General features: G+C 44.5%; 1 protein-coding gene across 1 annotated transcript in view; it reads left to right on the forward strand.

Moving 5' to 3' along the window:
* Positions 1-20,888, forward strand: part of LOC141107567 (complement C4-B-like) — a 179,969-nt gene that overhangs the window by 98,907 nt on the left and 60,174 nt on the right. The window contains exons 26-32 of the mRNA XM_073598404.1: positions 177-380; positions 2,244-2,319; positions 4,684-4,840; positions 5,760-5,861; positions 9,372-9,540; positions 16,758-16,924; positions 20,500-20,655. Of these exons, the coding sequence (XP_073454505.1) occupies positions 177-380; positions 2,244-2,319; positions 4,684-4,840; positions 5,760-5,861; positions 9,372-9,540; positions 16,758-16,924; positions 20,500-20,655 (1,031 nt within the window). The remainder of the gene's footprint in view (positions 1-176; positions 381-2,243; positions 2,320-4,683; positions 4,841-5,759; positions 5,862-9,371; positions 9,541-16,757; positions 16,925-20,499; positions 20,656-20,888) is intronic.

The raw sequence follows: 20,888 nt of genomic DNA on the forward strand, positions 1-20,888 counted from the left end.
ACACTGATAAGATAGTGTAACATTATGCTCATCATTTTTCCATATATATCTTAAAATTTAGATTATAATTTTTCGTTCTCACTAATGCATTTAGCAACTCCTCCATTAGATCTCAGTTTGCACTGAAAAATGTATCATTTATCCTCATGGTATATCTATGTTTTATTATCCCACAGTGGACAACCCAATAAACACCATTAATAACAGCCTGAGCGCGGATGGAGTGAGCAAGTTGATCCGAGTCCCCTATGGCTGTGCTGAACAGACTATGATATCCACCGCTCCAGGGGTGTACGCCATGCGCTACCTCGACCAAACTGATAAGTGGTTAAGTCTACCACCAGATCGCAAGGACCAGGGGCTGGAGAACATGAGAAATGGTAAGACCGTCCCCAGGGGTGAGGAATGTGAGCAATCGGTTCATTGTGATGAAGCAAAAATGGTTAGAAGGGATGGTCTGGGGTTTATTCGGATGATGCAAATATTGACTTTTCCTGTAAAAGTCTAACTTGTCCCCGCCCCCACCTTACCACATAGGTTTCCCTTAAAGTGTTTCTATACCCACAACAGTAAAATCAGTCAATATATGCAGTAAAGCATAGGGGTTTATTCTCTGCATTGTGTAAAAAGGCTGTTTGATCCTGTCTTCTCTGATCCTCCCCTTCTTTTACTGTCCCCTAACCATCTGCTGATAGAACAGAACCTTGGGAACACCCTGCACATGCTCATTTTGGTGTGTATTGCTTGAGAGTTTCTTTTTTTTTTAATGGGAGGGTGCATGTGATCAGCAAAGAGCCAATCGGCACTGTCCAGACAAAGTCAGGGGTCCTGCAGCCTCATAGGACAGCCAGAGAATAAAAACTCCTCCTTAACCAGACACTGATAGAAGTCACAAGACTGCTATATACTGCTTATGAGAAAAGGTATTTAGCAGTTTATATTTACTAAAATAATTGCATTTCCATGTTCTTTGTACTGTGGGGGACCAGATATAGTGAATGCAGGGTCCTGGGTTTAGTAACACTTTAAAGCCACACATCACAATAAAGGACTAAGAGGGGACCTTGTTGGGGGTAACATCCTTGTAACATCCCCCTTGAGCTTGAGATCCTCTCCTTTTCCCCTCACATTTCTTTGTTTGGAACAAGCAGTGCACATCAGCTGTGGTCATGTGCATTTCTCTATGCGCACTACAAATCCCATAATCCATCTTGGGGGTGGGCAAGAGCGGGTGGCTACATTCCTACATACAGTGAGACCATGGAGAACGAACGTTGCCACCCCCTAACAGGAAGTCAGATCACAGCAGGATAAAATAAAAGGAATTTGGAGGTCATATCTATTGTTTGACTTTACATTTGGCAGTGACGTGTTTCGCAAGTGGCCACTAAACTAACATATGTGCAAAATGCATCATAGTTCTACCCATATTTATTAATTGGCACTCATTGTTAAAAAGTTACAGTATGTGCTATGCAAATGGTCAAGCTGCCCCATGTCACCCTTACCTCTAATGCAGGTGGTCAGACACTATAGCTGGCTACTGTGTTCTTCACCTATAGCAGCCCCCTTTCCCATAGGACAAGCAGGCATACCAGTGCTCGGTTGCCCCCAGGACTTATACACAATGCTATAGTGCCTGGCCACCAGGCACAGGCAGGCGTGAAGTGAGCAAAGCAAATAGGTACATGCAGTTGGCAGACAGGCAGAGTGGTTCCATGACAGTCCAGGTACAAGGCAGGCAGAGTTTAGAGAATAGTCGATATCCGATCCAAGGTCATACAAAGGGAAATCCAATCTAGCAGAGCAGGGCAGACAAACAGGCAGCTTGTTCAGGTATTACACAATCTATCACTCTCTATCACAAACATGACACTGCAGGCTTGGCTGGCTTAAATTAGGTTTGGTCTCTACCCAGAGACTGACCACATTAATCACCTTGCAGGTGGACAGACAAGAAGAATGCCACAGCCAAACACACGATGCTGGAATGAGCAGCTATGATGGAGCAGGAGCGTATGCGCTCTAGACACCCCCATGTTCCACGTAATATCCCACTGGGCAGGGGGCAGCACATAACCTGCTTTCCCAGGCACACCACCATTGTTTCCTCAGACAGTGGCTATTGTGTATAAAGCTAAATGTGTTTGTAGTTGTTGTTCGTTTATAGGTATATGGTAAAATTAAAAAAAAAGTCAAACAAAGAAAAAGTTAAACGTTAATGATCCATGCGTCTGTTCCAGGATACTCAAGGATACTGCAGTACAGGAAACCTGATGGCTCATACGGCGCCTGGCTAATAAGACCCAGCAGCACTTGGTAAGAGGAGCTTTGCACAGCTGCACCAGATTCTGTGTGCACCGGTTTTAGTAAATCCCCCCCCCCTTTTGTCTGTTTAGCAATAAAAGCTTATTGCCCGCCCGCTAGCTTACTTTTTCAAAATGTACCCTAAGCTGCACATGTGTATGCCCTGGTGCTGGGATGAATTAACTCCTGTGCGCATGTGTATGGGATACCACATGGAGGTATCCAGCAAGGATGATCAGATCAGTGGGCTGTACCTTACGAAATAAGAAACCAGATTGAATAAAGTTAAATGAAGTTTATTCAGACAAATAATACTCTTCCAACACCAGTAAACCATAAACCATGTAAATGACAAAAAAATATATAATAGTGCAGAAACCCAAATGATAACCTAACTATGTACACATGGAGGGGAGCACACATACACAGGGCAAGGTCAGGACTGCAGTGGCGTCTCCAGCTTTTATATTTAGGGGGGGCACATGGGGGGACAGGGACAAAAGTAGGGGGGCAACTATAAAATGCAATTTATATATATATATATATATATATATATATATATATATATATATATATATATATATATATCTCTCTCTCTCTCTCTCTCTCTCTCTCTCTCTCTATATCTATATCTATATCTATATATATATATATATATATATAATCTTTCCTGGGGCCCTTTACTACGACCCCACAACGGTCCTTTCACATGTTCTGCAGTGAGCTCCCTTCCTACTGTATTGGGGTCCCCCAGGGTGGCAGAAAACAAGAGATATATGTCACCAGCATATCAAGAAAATATAAGGGTCCAAAGCAGTGGGAGAACTATCAGGGTTGCAAATGTTGTCTTGCCACCGGGCCCTGGTGTTCTGCCACTGTGGGGTTCCCCAGCCTCCTCTTGCTGTCCTGCCCCTGCTATTGACAGCGCTGGTCTGGCATCTCTTGGAATTTACAGGCTGATTCTCCTGTCCTAAGGACGGGAGAAATCAGTCTGTTTTTTCAGTAACTGAGAGTCCTGGTGGAGTCCTTCCTGCAACTCGCTCTTCTCCCTGCCAATGAGGATGCAGGGGAAGGAGCAGTTCGGGCGGCCGTGGTTGTCTGAGCGCTCGCTTTATGCAGTGTCAGCGAGCAGGGGAGGGGGGAGGAATCACCCACAGGAGCTGACTGGGGACGCTCTCCCTCTTAGACATTGCCTTTTTGTAAAAAAAAAAAAAAAAAAAAAAAAAAAATTTTTAATTGGGGGGGGGGGGGGGGGGGTACATGGTGGGGCACAGCATAATGTTGGGGGGGGGGGGGGGGGGTCAGGGCCCCCTCTGGCCCCCCCTAGTGACGCCATTGCAGGACTGGGACAGGAAACAATGGGAGCAGGGAGCAAGGTATTGGAAGCAGGTCTTGGGATCAGGTAAAAGGCTCAGAATCAGGCACAGAAACCAGAAACAAGGATCAGGCAGAGATTCACAGGAAGAACACGGAAGCACAGAACCTCATTTATGGGTGGGATTAAATACCTCCCAGCAGCCCACATAAGGTGCAGCCTAATTACTTAGATAGGCTGGCTGTTGGGAGACACCCACTGGTGGCCCCCCAGAACTTCCTATGTGCTGTGGAATGGCTTTCTCCCCGTGTCTCCTTCCTCCTCCTCCCTCCTAGGCGGCCAAAAGGATCGCTTCTCCTCTCTGCCAATTGGGTGACGGGTCTCAGGACCCGCATCTTGATTGGCCGAGAGGAGAATCAGGAATACAATAGAGAATATTAATTTGCTAATGTCACACAACTGGGTGGGCTCGGGGCGCCGTGCTCGGCGCCCCGAACCCACCCTTTTTTGAAGGCTATTAGAGCCTCTGGCTCTAATCACATGCTTCAAAAAAAAAAAAGTAAAACCCCATTGGAATCCACGCATGTAGATTAGGGAGCCGGAGGCATGGATAGGGGGGCGGCGCCCCTGCACCCTGCATTACGGGCCGCCACTGGTTCAAAGTGTCAAATCTATAAGCTTGTCTGAGAGTCCAGAAAAAAGGGGGGGCGGAGAGCTGAAGTTACACTCTGCAGAGCTCAGTGAGGAGAGCTCTGAGAGATGATTGGAAGGAAGGGACCCCCCTTCACACAGGGGACAGAGTTGAGGCTGTCAATCACAGGCTGTATGCTGGAGCTCCCACCCCTGTCACTATTTTTCTCTTGGTGTCAGGAAAACTTGTCAGAAGTGATTCATGCTGATAGCAGAGGAACAAAGCACCAGACAGAAATGACACTTTGTGCTATTAATTGAGACAAGACACACTATAGGAGGATATTCTTTATTCATATTTCTTTTTCATATGTCTGAGGTTTACAACCACTTTAAATTTCACCATTTGCTCCCCCTTTGTATATTCTCAGGCTCACATCTTTTGTGGTGAAAGTGATGTCCATATGTCGTAAATATATTGACGTTGATGTGGAAGAGATTCGGAAATCTGTCGCTTATCTCACCAGCAAGCAGACCAACAATGGGGCTTTCCAAGAAACCACAACAGTCATCCACCAAGATATGATGGTAAGAAGATACATGGCTCACAAAACTGCATTGTATGGAAGACTGAAATTTGCCCCCCCCAATCCCAGCATCAACATGCTAATGACATGTTAAAACAAAAAGTTTCTGTGTTCATTGCATAGCTCGTTTTAGACCCAGTGACGTTATCCCTGGGTCCCTGTGCTTCTCTGTGCAATGGGGCCAGATCATGGTTGGTGGGAGGAGCTGTGAACATCTGATACTAAATCAAATTCAGGTCTTAAACTGTCTATTAGGCCCCCCCCCCGCACGCCTAATCTATGCTTCCGACCCCCGATCTACATGCAGGGCGTTGGACACATGGATTCCAATGGGGGGGGGGGGGGGGTTTTGAAGCATGTGATTATTGTCTTCAAAAAAGGGTGAACTTGGGGCGCAGAGCTTGGGTGGGCTCGGGGCTGGATGACTGACTGACGGACCTGGGGGGGTGTTGGGGGCTCCCATCGGCCGACCAGGGGGGTGGTTGTTTGGCGCCGTCCTAAAAAAAACTCCAGCCGCCACTGAATGTATTGATGTATTACTGGACACAGAGCTGCATTAATGTGTGTTGTTTATATCTGCCTAGAGTTCTGCTCTATGTGAATTGATCCTTAAGTGTCTAAGGCTGGGTTTCCACTAGTGCGTCTTTTCATGCGATTTGGGACTGAAAAGTCGCATGACAAGTCGTACCCCATGATTTCCAATGTGTACCGTTCATATCTGTGCGACTTCAAGCCGCAGCGACTTCAAAGTAGCCCCTGCACTACTTTGGTCCCACGTCGATGCGTCTTGAGGTCCATAGACCTCAAGAATACACGGGCATTGCTTCAAGTCGTGGCAAAAAAACGCGGCAAAATCAAGCGACTTTGGGGACGCAATAGTGGAAACATAGCCTAAATCCTTCTTTTTTTTTTCTCCACAGGGAGGTGTTACCGGGAAGAACGCTGAAGTTTCGCTGACAGCTTACGTGCTGATTGCTCTCTATCATTCTAAGGAAGCTCTTCCCGAAGACGACACCGAAACGGTACAGGAACCTGGCAGTGTGCGCACCTGGGGCAGCACAGCCAATGTTACAGTGTATTATATGACAGGGCATCAAAAGACAATCTTATTTTGGATACAAAAGGAAAAAGGTTCAAACCACCGTCAGGTTTTTCACTGTCTGTGTCCCATGGCCCACGGAGACAATCAGATTGCTTTTATCCACTTCATAAAATCTACACCCAAGAACAGCTCCATCTAGTGGCCATAATGTGGTATTTTCCTTATTGTGGTATTTTAAGAAAATACCTCCTTATGGCCACTAGATGGAGCTTATTATCTTAGGAAATACATATTAAGACTGGGTTCACACCTACGTGAATTAGATGTGGGTTTCCCTGCATCCAATTTGCATAGCAGGAGAATGTGACTGGCTCCCTATGGAGCCGGTTCACATATCTCCGTTGGGGCAGCGGAGCGCACTGCACACGTCTTTGGCTCCGTTTCAGGGCCGAATTCAGGCATAGAATCGGCCCTGATTCGTCCCTGAAACGGAGAACAGGGACGCACAACGCTCCTGTGCGATCCACAGCCGGTTATAGTGTGAACCCGGCCTAAAACACATTAAAACACATTGCGGGGATTATTCGAGATGGCTGTGCAAACGCTTATTTTATTTTAAAGTCTGTTAATATATTGCAGCTTGCCAGCTAAGATGTGGTAGCTGCATTAGCTTTCTTTTCCCCCCCTTTATTTTCATCTGGTGATCTGGCCAGTGACACACTTTCTGTCCTAGTGTGACAACGTTCACTTCCTGTAACATCCTGGGACAGAAATTGTGTTGTTACTACAGAATATTATTCCCCCCTCCCTTACTCATCTCTATAATATAGGGGGTGTTCTGTAGTCCACTGAGAAAGCTGTGAATAATGTAACTGGTAACAATGCAACACAGGCACAGGGAGTTCAGAGGTTGCTGGATTTCTGGCAGGATCAGCAGGTATTTTTCTGCACTTATCAAACACATATAACAAAATGCTTTTAATGGTAAATTTACCATATTTCAACCACTTCCCATCCCAGCCATCGTCAAATGACGTCCGCAGGAGGGATCTCCCATCCTGGGCGGGTGTCATATGACGTCCTCGGCTTCCCGGCCACCTAGGGGGCGAGCGCTGCGTCACTCAGGAGCCGATGCGCATGCCGGGCGGCCGCGATGTCTGCCGGGCACCCACGATTGCCGATGACAGAACAGGACTGTGGATCTGTGTATGTAAACACACAGATCCATGTCCTGTCAGGTGAGAGGAGACCGAAGGTGTGTTCCCAGTACAGAGGAACACCGATCGGTCACCTCCCCTTGTGAGGCCCCTCCCCCTACAGTTAGAATCACTCCCTAGGTAACACAATTAACCCCTTGATCGCCCCCTAGTGTTTAACCCCTTCCCTGCCAGTGACATTTATACTGTAATCAGTGCATTTGTATAGCACTGATCGCTGTATAAATGTGAATGCTCCCAAAATAGTGTCTGATTTGTCCGCTATAATGTCACAGTCACGATAAAAATCGCAGATCGCTGCCATTACTAGTAAAAAAATAAAATAATAAAAATGCCATAAATTTATCCCCTATTTTGTAGACGCTATAACTTTTGCGCAAACCAATCAATATACGCTTATTACATTTTATTTTTTTTTTACCAAAAATATGCAGAAGAATACATATCGGCCTAAACTGAGGAAAAAAATTAGTTTTTTTTTTTTAAAAATTGGGATATTTATTATAGCAAAAAGTAAAAAAATATTGTGTTTTTTTTCAAACTTGCCACTCTTCTTTTGTTTATAGCGCAAGAAATAAAAACCGCAGAGGTGATCAAATACCACCAAAAGAAAGCTCTATTTGTGGGGGGGGGATGATAAAAATTTCATATGGGTACAGTGTTGTATGACCGCGCAATTTTCATTCAAAATGTTATAGCGCTGAAAACTGAAAATTGGCCTGGACAGGAAGGGGGTGAAAATACCCGGTATTGAAGTGGTTAAGTAAGCAAATAACAGAAGTTCATTGTTAGGGTTTACATACACTTTAAATTCAACTTTACCCTGCATTTTAAAGTGCATGTATGGCCATTTTTTTAATTGTGGAAAGAGTAAAGGTGAGGCTAGTCTCTTTACTCCAGTGGTCTCCAAACTGTAGCCCATGGGCCAGATTTGACCCTGTGCTAGCCTTTATCCAGCCCTTAGGGCACTATTCACCCCAGAGGACAATAATAGTGGGGCATAATTCCTGTTACTAAAACCAATTATAGGACACTATCCGCCAAACGATACCAATGATGGGGCACTATTCCTCCAACCAATACAGATGATGGGGCACTATTCCTCCAACCAATACCGATTATGGAGGACTATTCCTTCAACCAATACCAATGATGGGGCACTATTCCTCCAACCAATACCGATGTTGGGGGACTATTCCTTCAACCAATACCAAGGATGGGGCACTATTCCTCCAACCAATAACAATGATAGGGCACTATTACTCCCACTAACACAAATGATGGGACACTATTCCTCCAACCAATAACAATGATGGGGCACTATTCCTCCAACCAATAATAGGGCACTATTCCTCCTCCTATTGACAAGAGGAGCTTTGTAATTGATTTACTCCCACTGACCACCAAGTTTGAGGCATTGTTTAGTTCCACTGAATCCAGGACATTTTCTATCCCACTGGCCACAATCTGGCCCCCCTAAAGTATGAAGGACAGTAATGTGGCCCTTTGTTTAGAATATTTGGAGACCGCTGCACTACACTATCCAAAACCTAAAAAAGATTTTTCCTAGGCTTAAAGCGGAGTTCCACCCTAAAAAAACATTTTTACATATGTACAGTGCTTTCATAGTGTTAATAAACATGTGGGGGGAAATTTATTTTTTAACTCACCAGAAACGCCCTGTTGCTATGTAGTGGCTCCTAATCTGCCACTTCCGGGTCGGCGGAGCTCCACATCACTTCCTCCCTCACCTAATAATGACTCACATTTCCTAGGAGTCAGTGGGCAGTACTGTGAGCAAAAATCGTGTTACTTCCCAACAGGAAATGACACGATTTAAGGCGGATCACATCTATGTTGCCATAACAATGGGGCGGGACCTTCCTCCGTCGCCGCCCGTTGTCATGGCAACTTTCTAAACAATCGGCGCTATGGCCAGCGGAGCATCGCGCATGTGCGAGATTGAGAGGTGCATGCTGGTTACTCAGCATGCACCTCTCCATCGCAAATCCGGGAAGTGGTTGCAATTGGGCTTCACATGCCCACAATCATCATGGCAACGGCTAGAAGAGGATTTTCTTAATTGTTTGTAAGTATAAAAAAAAAAAAAAAAAAATTCAGAAAAATAGCAAACAAATATAGACTTTATTTTGGTTATTAATGCATTATGATGGGATGCCAGAAAAATAAATAAAAATGCCGTGGCCGGAACTCCGCTTTAAGTCATAGTTTCCCTTTAACGTTCCTGTGTTCTTCTCTTTCTGCTGTTACAGAAAGGCAGCATCAGTAAAGCAATTGATTACCTGCGCACCTCGCTGGACTCCTTGTCTGAGCCGTACCCCCTGGCTATTACCGCCTACGCCCTCGCTCTCACGTCCAGTGACTCCATTTTGAAGGGCAAAGCCTACAAAAAACTGATGTCCAAAGCCCAAGGAGGGTCTAGTGAGTAATGAACTATTTTATTTTTTTATTATATTATTACAATATACAGTGTGCAATATTTATATATATATAGTATTTTATTGGAATTTTATGTGATAAATGGTTTTCACATTTTTTTACAAATAAATATGTGAAAAGTGTGGGGTACATTTGTATTCAGCCCCCCTGAGTCAATACTTTGTAGAACCGCCTTTCACTACAATTACAGCTGCAAGTCTTTTTGGGATGTCTCTACCAGCTTTGACCATCTAGAGCACAGGTGTCAAGCACAAGGCCCGCGGGCCGAATCCGGCCCTCCGGCCATTTCATGTGGCCCTCACACCTCTCCTGCAGCTGCAGGAGAGCTCCAGCCCTCCTCTGGTCCTCCTCCAGACCCCTACTTTCTGCTTTCAAGCAATGCATCCAGCTTCTTCCCAGCAGCAGCATAAGGAAAGGGGGGTGCACTGTGATGTTAGGGAGAGTGGGGGACTCCACTTCTGATGGTGGGGTGGCTCTTGAGATCTAATGTAAGGGGAGGGGATGCGCTGGACATCTAATCTTACAGATACAATCGGCCCTTTTGAGGACAATCATAATGCTGATGCGGCCCACGATGAAATTGAGTTTGACACCCCTGATCTAGAGAGGGACATTTTTGCCCATTCTTCTTTGTAAAATAACTCAAGCTCTATCAGATTGGATGGAAAGCGTCTGTGAACAGCAATTTTCAAGTCTTGCCACAGATGCTTAATTGGATTTAGGTCTGGACTTTGACTGGGCTATTCTAACACATGAATATGCTTTGATCTAAACCATTCCATTGTAGCTCTGGCTGTATGTTTAGGGTCTTTGTCCTGTTGGAAGGTGAACCTCCACCCCAATCTAAAGTCTTTTGCAGACTCTAACAGGTTTTCGTCTAATGCCGCGTACACACGAGCGGACTGTCCGGCAGAAAAGGTCAGACGGAACGATTCTGTCAGACATTACGATCGTGTGTGGGCTTCATCGGACCTTCATGTGACCTTTTCTGTCGAAAATTCCAACTGACCTAGAAATAGAACATGTTTCAAATCTTTCCAACGGACTTGAGTCCTATCGAAAAATCCGTTTGTCTGTATGCTAGTCCGACGGACGAAAAACGACGCTACGGCAGCTATTGGCTACTGGCTATGAACTTCCTTATTCTAGTCCCTTCGTACGCCATCATGTTCGAATCTGTCGGACTTTGGTGTGGTCGTGTGTAGGCAAGTCCGTTTCGTCTAAACTCCGTCGAAAAGTCCTTCGGAGTTCAGTCCGTCAAAGTTCGGTTGTGTGTACGCGGCATAAGATTGCCCTGTATTTGACTCCATTCATCATTCCACCAACTCTGACCAGCTTCCCTGTCCCTGCTGAAGAAAAGCATCCAAACATGATGCTGCCACCATCATGTTTCACAGTGGGGATGGTGTGTTCAGGGTGATGTGCAGTGTTAGTTTTCTGCCACACATAGCGGTTTGCTTTTAGGCCAAAAAGTTAAATTTTGGCCTCATCTGACCAGAGCACCTTCTTCCACATGTTTGCTGTGTCCCCCACACGGCTTCTCACAAACTGCAAACTGGACTTCTTATGACTTTCTTTCAACAATGTCTTTCTTCTTGCCACTCTCCATAAAGGCCAGATTTGTGGAGAGCACGACTAATAGTTGTCCTGTGGACAGATTCTCCCACCTGAGCTGTGGATCTCTGCAGCTCCTCCAGAGTTACCATGAGCCTCTTGGCTGCTTCTCTGATGAATGCTCTCCTTGCCCGGCCTGTCAGTTTAGGTGGACGGCCATGTCTTGGTAGGTTTGCATTTGTGCCATACTCTTTCCGTTTTCAAATGATGGAGTGAACAGTGCTCTGTGAGATGTTCTTGAGATTTTTTGTTATAACATAACCCTGCTTTAAACTTCCCCGCAACTTTATCCCTGACCTGTCTGGTGTGTTCCTTGGCCTTCATGATGCTGTTTGTTCACTAAGGTTCTCTAAAAAAACCTCTGAGGACCTCACAGAACAGCTGTATTTATACTGAGATTAAATTACACACAGGTGGACTCTATTTACTAATTAAGTGACTTCTGAAGGCAATTGGTTCCACTAGATTTTGGTTAGGGGTATCAGAGTAAAGGGGGCTGAATACAAATATACCCCACAATTTTCACATATTTATTTGTAAAAATTTTTGAAAACCATTTATCATTTTCCTTCCACTTCACAATTATGTGCCACTTTATGTTGGTCTATCACATAAAATCCCAACAAAATGCATTTACATTTTTGGTTGTAACATGACAAAATGTGGAAAATTTCAAGGGGTATGAATACTTTTTCAAGGCACTGCATATATACTCACCGGCCACTTTATTAGGTACACCAGGCTAGTAACGGTTGGACCCCCTTTTACCTTCAGAACTGCCCTAATTCTTAATGGCATAGACTCAACAAGGTGTTGGAAACGTTCCTCAGAGATTTTGGTCCATAGTGACATGATAACATCACGCAGTTGCTGTAGATTTGTCAGCTGCACATCCATGATGCAAATCTCCCGTTCCACCACATCCCAAAGGTGCTCTTTTGCATTGAGATCTGGTGACTGTGGAGGCCATTGGAGTACAGTGATCTCATTGTCCAGTGGTGAGATGATTTGATCTTTGTGACATGGTGCATTATCCTGCTGGAAGGAGCCATCAGAAGATGAGTACACTGTAGTCATAAAGGGATGGACATGGTCAGCAACAATACTCAGGTAGGCCGTGGGGTTTAAACGCTGCTCAATTGGCACTAAGGGGCCCAAAGTGTGCCAAGAAAATATCCCCCACACCATTACACCACCAGCCTGAACCGTTGATACAAGACAGGATGGATCCATACTTTCATGTTGTTTACACCAAATTCTGACCCCACCATCTGAATGTCGCAGCTGAAATCCAGACTCATCAGACTAGGCAATGTTTTTCCAATCTTCTATTGTCCAATTTTGGTGAGCCTGTGCGAATTGTAGACTCAATTTTCTGTTCTTAGCTGACAGGAGTGGCACCCGGTGTGGTCTTCTGCTGCTGTAGCCCATCTTCCTCAAGGTTCCCTTGCTGTATTAATCATTTTCCTAGGGTGCCAGTATATCCCTTGATATCCTTCTTTATTCTTCGGGTTTCTGTACGTACCCTCTAGTGACTGAAGCTGGTGAAAACTAGAACTTAAAGGGGTTGTAAAGTCTCATGGCTTTTCACCTTAATGCATTCTATGCGTTAAGGTGAAACATCTTCTGTGCTGCAGCCCCCCCCCCCCGAGCCCCCCTTTTACTTACCTGAACCCGATTGTTCCAGCAATGTGCATGAGCCCAGCAGCTCCAGCCACTGTCTCAGGTCCTCATTGGATAGACTGATAAAAGCAGGAGCCATTGGCGCCTAATGCTGTCAATCAAATCCAGTGACACGGGAGTCGGGGGGGCGGGGCCGAGTTCTGCTGTCTGTGTCAATGGACGCAGCAGCAGGACTCATGAGCGCCTGCATGGGTGCCCCCAGGGAAAGCGGCTCTCCATGGGGGCACCTAATAAAGGGGAGGAGCCAGGAGCGCCACCGGGGCACCGCAGAAAAGGAGGATCGGGGCCGCTTTGTGCAAAACCCTTGCACAGAGCAGGTAAGTATTAATTTTTTTTTTTTTTATAAATAAAATTAACCTTTACATTCAATTAAGATAAGAGACATAGGGGTTTATTTCTATTTTAAAAATGCTGTGAGAATGTCTCAGTATTCTCACAGCTGACGTAAATAATTCTCATAATGTGTCTAATATGTGTATTTCTTATGATCAACAGCTCCATCTAGTGGCCAAAATGTGTTTTTTTTTGTTTTTTTTTTTTTTTTTTTTTTTTTAGGTAGTTCTGGAAAATACCTCATTATGGTCACTAGATGGAGCTTACATTCATAAGAAATATACACATTAGACACATTACAGGGGTTATTTAAAACAGATCTGTGAACACCGAGGCATTTACACAGAAATTTTTTATTTTAAAGTCTTCGAAACCCAAGAAGAATAATGAAATATTTTGCAGCTTACCAGTCCTTGGATATGGTGGCTGCATTAATTTTATTTTTACGGGCTTCTGTCCCTGTATTTTAATCAGGGGATTCTACCAGCAACACACTTCTTGTCCTATGGTGACAACACTAGCTCACTGTACTGTACCCATGAGGGAGCAACATTGTCACATTAGGACAGGAATTGTGTTAGGACCACAGGATACCCACCCTCTGCTCACATACATACCAAAGGGCGGAGATGTTCTGCAGTCCACAGTGCAAGGCTGATAACACCGCTAACTGGCCGCAAAACACCAGCACATTTTAATGTTCCTCTGTGCAGATGGGTTTCAGCCAATCCTGCCTTAGCCATAGCTGTGAACGTTCAAAAATGTTGGCGTTTTGTAGATTAATACTGATTGCACTTCGGAAGGGCAGTTGTTGGGGTTTACATACCCTTTAAGTCACCATTTGAATGAAATTGGAACTGCCAAAGGATTTGTACCAGACACTACAGCAAGAACTTTGACCTGCAACAGCACAAGTCAGTCTGTCAAGCCACACCCCCAGCTTGCTGACCAGACAATGAGGCAGCAGAAGTATCCCTGATGAAGTCATCACCCTGCTTTCTTCTTCTCTCAACATGCTTACTGCTGCAATGCACATGTGCGTTGCAGCAAAGCCCGATTGGCTCCTAGTACCCCTCCCTTTTTCAGCCTGAGTGTACAGGCAGCTGATAACAAAAGAGGTATTGGTGCTCATGCTAATTTCATTAGAAATAAAAAAACATGTAGATCTTGTTGGAACCATTCAGATTTAAGTAGTATAGTGTGAGGATGCCAGGGACATCATCTCACGCCTATAATAGTTGCTATATAAAGATATAAAATAAATAAATGAATGAATTCTGACTATACTGTACTGTTCCACTAGCGGGAGTACAGTCTGATAGGTGTATGATAGCACTAGACTGGAGTGAGTAGAGATTTGTTCAAATAAATAAAGAATAAAAAGTGTGTTTTCCTCGCTGGGGTTTCATTTGTGTTCAAGGTAGGCACCTGGTTCTAGGCCAGGCTGCTGCTCCTGATCACGATAGTAAATCACTCAACAGGTGGACAACTTCTGGGTATGTAGGGATATAGCCAACACGTTTTGGCAGAAAAGGATTCAGCCTTCTTCAGGGCTATCCTTTACTCTGCCATTAGATCCTGATAATGTCAGATACAGCCAACACGTTTTGGTGGAAAAGGATTCTCCCTTCTTCAGGGCTAGCCTTCACACTGCTTATAGGACCTTATAAACATCAGATACAGCCAACATGTTTTGGCAGAAAAGGACTCCCCCTTCTTCAGGGCTAGCCTTTACTCTGCCATTAGGACCTGATAACATCAGATACAGCTAACACGTTTCGGCAGAAAAGGACCCCCCCTTCTTCAGAGCTAGCCTTTACTCTGCCATTAAGGCCTGATAACATCAGCTATAGCCAACACATTTCTGCAGAAAAAGACTCCTCCTTCTTCAGAGCTAGCCTTTACTCTGCCATTAGGACATGATAACATCAGATACAGCCAACATGTTTCGGCACAAAAAGACTCCTCCTTCTTCAGGGCTAGTCTTTACTCTGCCATTAGGACTTGATAACATCAGATACAGCTAACACGTTTTGGCAGAAAAGGACCCCCCCTTCTTCAGAGCTAGCCTTTACTGCCATTAAGACCTGATAACATCATATATAGCCAACATGTTTTGGCTGAAAATGATTCCCCTCTTCTTCAGGGCTAGCATTTACTCTGCCATTAGGACATGATAACATCAGGCATCCGGGACTGTGAATGCAGATTTATACCAGTTCACATGCATCATATTGTTATATATGATCCTTTGCGTTACTTCTATGTAGCAACTTATTCATTTTAAGCATATAATTATGTTTTAACACTGGTCTGTTTTACTATATGTACTTTTTTGATACTATTAAAATGTAATATTTTACTACAAATTTTTGTCACCCTCCTCTGCCTTCAAAGTCCCACCCCTAGGTGGTAAAATAGTACTTCTTCAGGAATAGCATTTACTCTGCCATTAAGGCATGATAACATCAGATATAGCCAACACATTTCTGCAGAAAAGGACCCCCCCTTCTTCAGAGCTAGCCTTTACTCTGCCATTAGGACCTGATAACATCAGATATAGCCAACATGTTTTGGCTGAAAAGAATTCCCCCCCTTCCTCAGGAATAGCATTTACTCTGCCATTAGGACATGATAACATCAGATACAGCCAGCGCGTTTCGGCAGGAAAAGACTCCTCCTTCTTCAGAGCTAGCCTTTACTCTGCCATTAGGACCTGATAACATCAGACACAGCTAACACATTTTAGCACAAAAGGACCCCCCCTTCAGAGCTAGCCTTTACTCTGCCATTAAGACCTGATAACATCAGATATAGCCAACATGTTTTGGCTGAAAAGGATTCCCCCCTTCTTCAGGAATAGCATTTACTCTGCCATTAAGGCCTGATAAAATTAGATATAGCCAACACATTTCTGCAGAAAAGGACCCCCCCCTTCTTCAAAGCTAGCCTTTACTCTGCCATTAAGACCTTATAACATCAGATATAGCCAACATGTTTTGGCAGAAAAAGATTCCTCCTTCTTCAGGGCTAGCCTTTACTCTGCCATTAGGACCTGATAACATCAGACACAGCTAACACGTTTTAGCAGAAAAGGACCCCCCCTTCTTCAGAGCTAGCCTTTACTCTGCCATTAAGACCTGATAACATCAGATATAGCCAACATATTTTGGCTGAAAAGGATTCCCCCCTTTTTCAGGAATAGCATTTACTCTGCCATTAGGACATGATAACATCAGATATAGCCAACACGTTTTGGCAGAAAAAGACTCCTCCTTCTTCAGGGCTAGCCTGTACTTTGCAATTAGGACCTGATAACATCAGATACGGCTAACATATTTTGGATGAAAAGCATTCCCCCCTTCTCCAGGAATAGCATTTACTCTGTCATTAGGAGAAAATTGTTGGCTGTATCTGATGTTCTTCACAAATAAATATTTTAAATGGAGGAGATTTTGCCAGGATATAATTTAGCAGATGGACAGAACCTTTAACTACAAACACAGTTCAGAAGCATTTCAATGAAGTATGATTATTTCTACAACATTTCTTTACTATCTTATTTGTAGAGCCGGGTGAGCTGCATTTCGGCCCTACAGGTACAGCTCTTGCTGTTGAAGCAACTTCGTATGCTTTACTGACGGCTCTGCTTCATAAGGACCATCCCAGTACAAAAGATATGTACACCTGGCTCTCCGAGCAGCAGAACTATGGCGGGGGATTTAAATCTACCCAGGTAAGAGGAAAGGGCAGAATTAAAGAGCAGATTTGAACAAACTTCATTACAGATTCCTACCTTTTGTTATTCTGAAGAAATAGATTTTTGTCTATGTCCATGTGAAAAATGAATGTGAAAGAGAGTGATTTTATAATTATCAATCAGCTGCTGAAGGATTTTAATGAGGAAAGTTGCAGGATCTGCATCCCTTTTTTTTACAATCAGTATATAATTTGGAACAGAAAAAAAACCAAAGCAAATTTGAAATAAACTTGAGCTCATCAGCAACCCCCCCCTCCCCCTTGCATCAGAGTACCCATCAAAGACGCCACTTACATCCAAATTCCTCCTTACATAGGAGTTCCCATCAGAGTCCTCCCTTAAATCAGAGTCTCTATCAGAGGCTCTGCAGAGAGACCACTGGTTCCACCCAAATTATTTAACTGATAACAGGAGAACATTTAAAAATCAGGGCTTTTGTAGAGCCTCAGTTTTAACATGTGAAAGCTACAAAATGTTAATGTTGGCAGTTCTGAATTGCTTTGGCTGGCATTCCCAGTACATTAGCTTTTAATGTTGGGAGTTCTTTGCTGGGAGGTTTTGCTGAAGAGCTGTTAGCACAGAGAGCAATGGCCTAACCCAAAGCTTCCCTCACACTAACCCTCCCTCTAACACTAGCCCTCCTAATAGCCCTCCACATAACCCTAATCCTAGTCTTCTATGTCATCTTCACACTAATTCCCCCTGTAACTGTAAGAATAATCTCCCCCTCTCTCACAATAACTCCCTCTGTAACCCTAACACTAATCTTCCCTGTAACCCTAACAGTAACCCTCCCTGCAACCCTAACACTAACCTTCCCTGTAACCCTTATGCCACGTACACACAACCGGACTTTTCGACAGCAAAGGTCCGACGGAACGAATCTGCCGGACAATTCAATCGTTTGTGGGCTTCATCGGACCTTTGCTGACAGACTTTAGAAATAGAACATGTTTCAAATCTTTCCGACGGTCCCGAATCCTATCGAAAAATCCGTTCGTCTGTATGCTAGTCCGACGGAGGAAAAATGACGCTAGGGCAGCTATTGGTTACTGGCTATGAACTTCCTTATTCTAGTCCGGTCGTACGTCATCACGTGCGAATCCGTCGGACTTTGGTGTGATCGTGTGTAGGCAAGTCCGTTTCGTCAGAACTCCGTCTGAACTTGAGTCGAAAAGTCCTTCGGAGTTCAGTCCGTCAAAGTCAGCTCGTTTGTACAAGGCATAACACTAGCCCTGTCTTTAACCTTAACACTAACCCTCTCAGTAACCCTAACACTAACCTTCCCTGTAACCCTAACACTAACCTTCCCTATAACCCTAACACTAACCTTCCCTGTAACCCTAACACTAACCTTCCCTGTAACCCTAACACTAACCTTCCCTATAACCCTAACACTAACCTTCCCTGTAACCCTAACAGTAACCTTCCCTGTAACCCTAACACTAACCTTCCCTGTAACCCTAACCCTCTCTGTAACCCTAACACTAACCTTCTCTTTAACCCTAACACTAACCTTCCCTGTAACCCTAAAACTAACCCTCTCTGTAACCCTATTACTAACCTTCCCTGTAACCCTAACACTAACTTTCCCTGTAACCCTAACACTAACCCTCCCTGTAACATGTACTCTCTCTGTAACACTAACCTTCCCCATAACCCTAACATTACCCCTCCCTGTCGCCCCTACCATCCACCATCTCTGTAACCCTTAAAGTGATACTAAAGTTTCGTTTTTCTTTAGTTAATAACAAACATGTTATATTTACCTGCTCTGTGTGCAGTTGGTTTTGCACAGAGCAGCCCAGATCCTCCTCTTCTTGGGTCCCTCTTCTGTGCTCCTGGCCCCTCCCACCTGTTGGGTGCCCCCACAGCAAGCAGATTGCTATGGGGGGACCCGAGCTGAGTCACAGCTCCGTGTATCCATTCAGACACGGAGCCGCGGCCCAACCCCACCCCCTGACATCAACGGGAGCCAATGGCGCCGCGCTGCTGTCTCAGCCAATAAGGAGGGGAGTCCCCGGGCAGCCAAGACATTCCTGCAACATCACTGGAACTAGATGGGGCTCAGGTAAGTATTAGGGGGCTGCTGCACACAGAGGGTGTTTTATCTTAATGCATAGAATATAATAAAAAATAAAAAACCTGCTGCCTTTTCAACCACTTTAAACTAACCCTACCTGTAATACTAATACTCTCTGTAACCCTAACATTAACCCTCCATGTAATATTAAAACTAGCCCTCTACATAGCCCTAAATCACCATGTAACCCCAACTCTAACCTTTACTGTAACCCTCAGACCAACCCTCCCAGTAATCTTAACACTAAAACCATAAATGGATTAAAATTCGGCTGATTCGGCAGGGACCAGCCAGAAATTCATTCCATGTATGGGCACTGTGGTTGTACAGAAGTTTATCTACCGATCGACTTGTGTACAATAGCACTGTTGGGTTTTTGTTGCTCGATCAGTGCTGTAGGCTGTAACTGGCAGCACTGATCAGTGTATTCTGTCTTCCTAATGCTAATCCTCCCTGTAATCCTAATGCTAATTTGCTCTGTAATCCTAACACTAACCTTCCCTGTAACCGTAACACTATTCCTACCTGTAATCCTAATGCTAATTTGCTCTGTAAACCTAATGCTAACCCTCCCTGTGACCCTAACACTAACCCTCCTTGTAACCCTAACACTAACCCTCCCTGTAATCCTAATGCTAATCCACCCTGTAATATTAATGCTAACCCTCCCTGTAATCCTAAAATTATCTCTCCCTGTAACCCTAACACTATCCCTCCCTGTAATCCTAACACTAACCTTCCCTGTAATGCTAATACTAACCTGCTCTGTATCCCTAATGCTAACCCTCCCTGTAACCCTAACACTATCCCTCCCTGTAATCCTAATGCTAACCCTCCCTGTAACCCTAACACTATCCCTCCCTGTAATCCTAACACTAACCTTCCCTGTAATCCTAATGCTAACCCTCCCTATAACCCTAACACTATCCCTCCCTGTAATCCTAATGCTAACCCTCCCTGTAATCCTAACATTATCCCTCCCTGTAACCCTAACCTTCCCTGTAACTCCAACACTAACCCTCTCTGTACCCATAACACTAACTCTCTCTGTAACCCTAACACTAACCATCCCTGTAACCCTAACACCAACTGTCCCTGTAACCCTCTTTGTAACCCTAACACTAACCGTCCCTGTAACCCCAACACTATCCCTCCCTGTAACCCCAACACTATCCCTCCCTGTAACCCTAACACTAACCCTCCCTGTAATCTTAACGCTAACCCTCCCTGTAACCCCAATAGTAACCCCAACACTAACCCTCCCTGTAATCCTAAAACTAACTCTTCCTAAAGCAAATTTAGCTCTTCTCTGCATAGTCACCTATCCTGTGTCGGAATCCTCTGCTGCGTAGACTAACCGTTCCTGAAAATACCAATGCTGGAAACTCCTGCTCCCTGGCATTCCCTTTTATAACACATGCTTTAGATGAACCTAACCCATACCTGCTTTATGTTATCTTGTCTGTAGGACACAGTCATGGCGCTAGAAGCTCTCTCCGAATATTGGATCGTAAACTCCGATGATAGCCGAGGAGAGGAGTTAACAGTGGAGGTTAATTCCCTGGAAAGATCTCAAAAACAGACATTCCATCTCCGCAATGATGACTCCATTCAGGAAGAGCTGGTAAGGTCTGTGGCTGGCACTCCTGGCTGTGCTCAGTGCTGGGCAAGTGCAACCCAACTTTCCAAGTCATGTGATAAAGATCCATCCCCAACCTCGGGATTTGTTTTTAGAAATCGAGAAGGATTAGACTCTCTGTTAGGTTTTTTTTGTTGTATGTGGTCTGCTGGGGAATTACTCCAGACTTCCTATCTAGGCTGCATTGTGCAATCAGAAGTCATGGGAAATTTTGTCCA

Source organism: Aquarana catesbeiana, linkage group LG09 (assembly GCF_042186555.1).
Source record: "Aquarana catesbeiana isolate 2022-GZ linkage group LG09, ASM4218655v1, whole genome shotgun sequence".
NCBI lineage: Eukaryota > Metazoa > Chordata > Amphibia > Anura > Ranidae > Aquarana > Aquarana catesbeiana.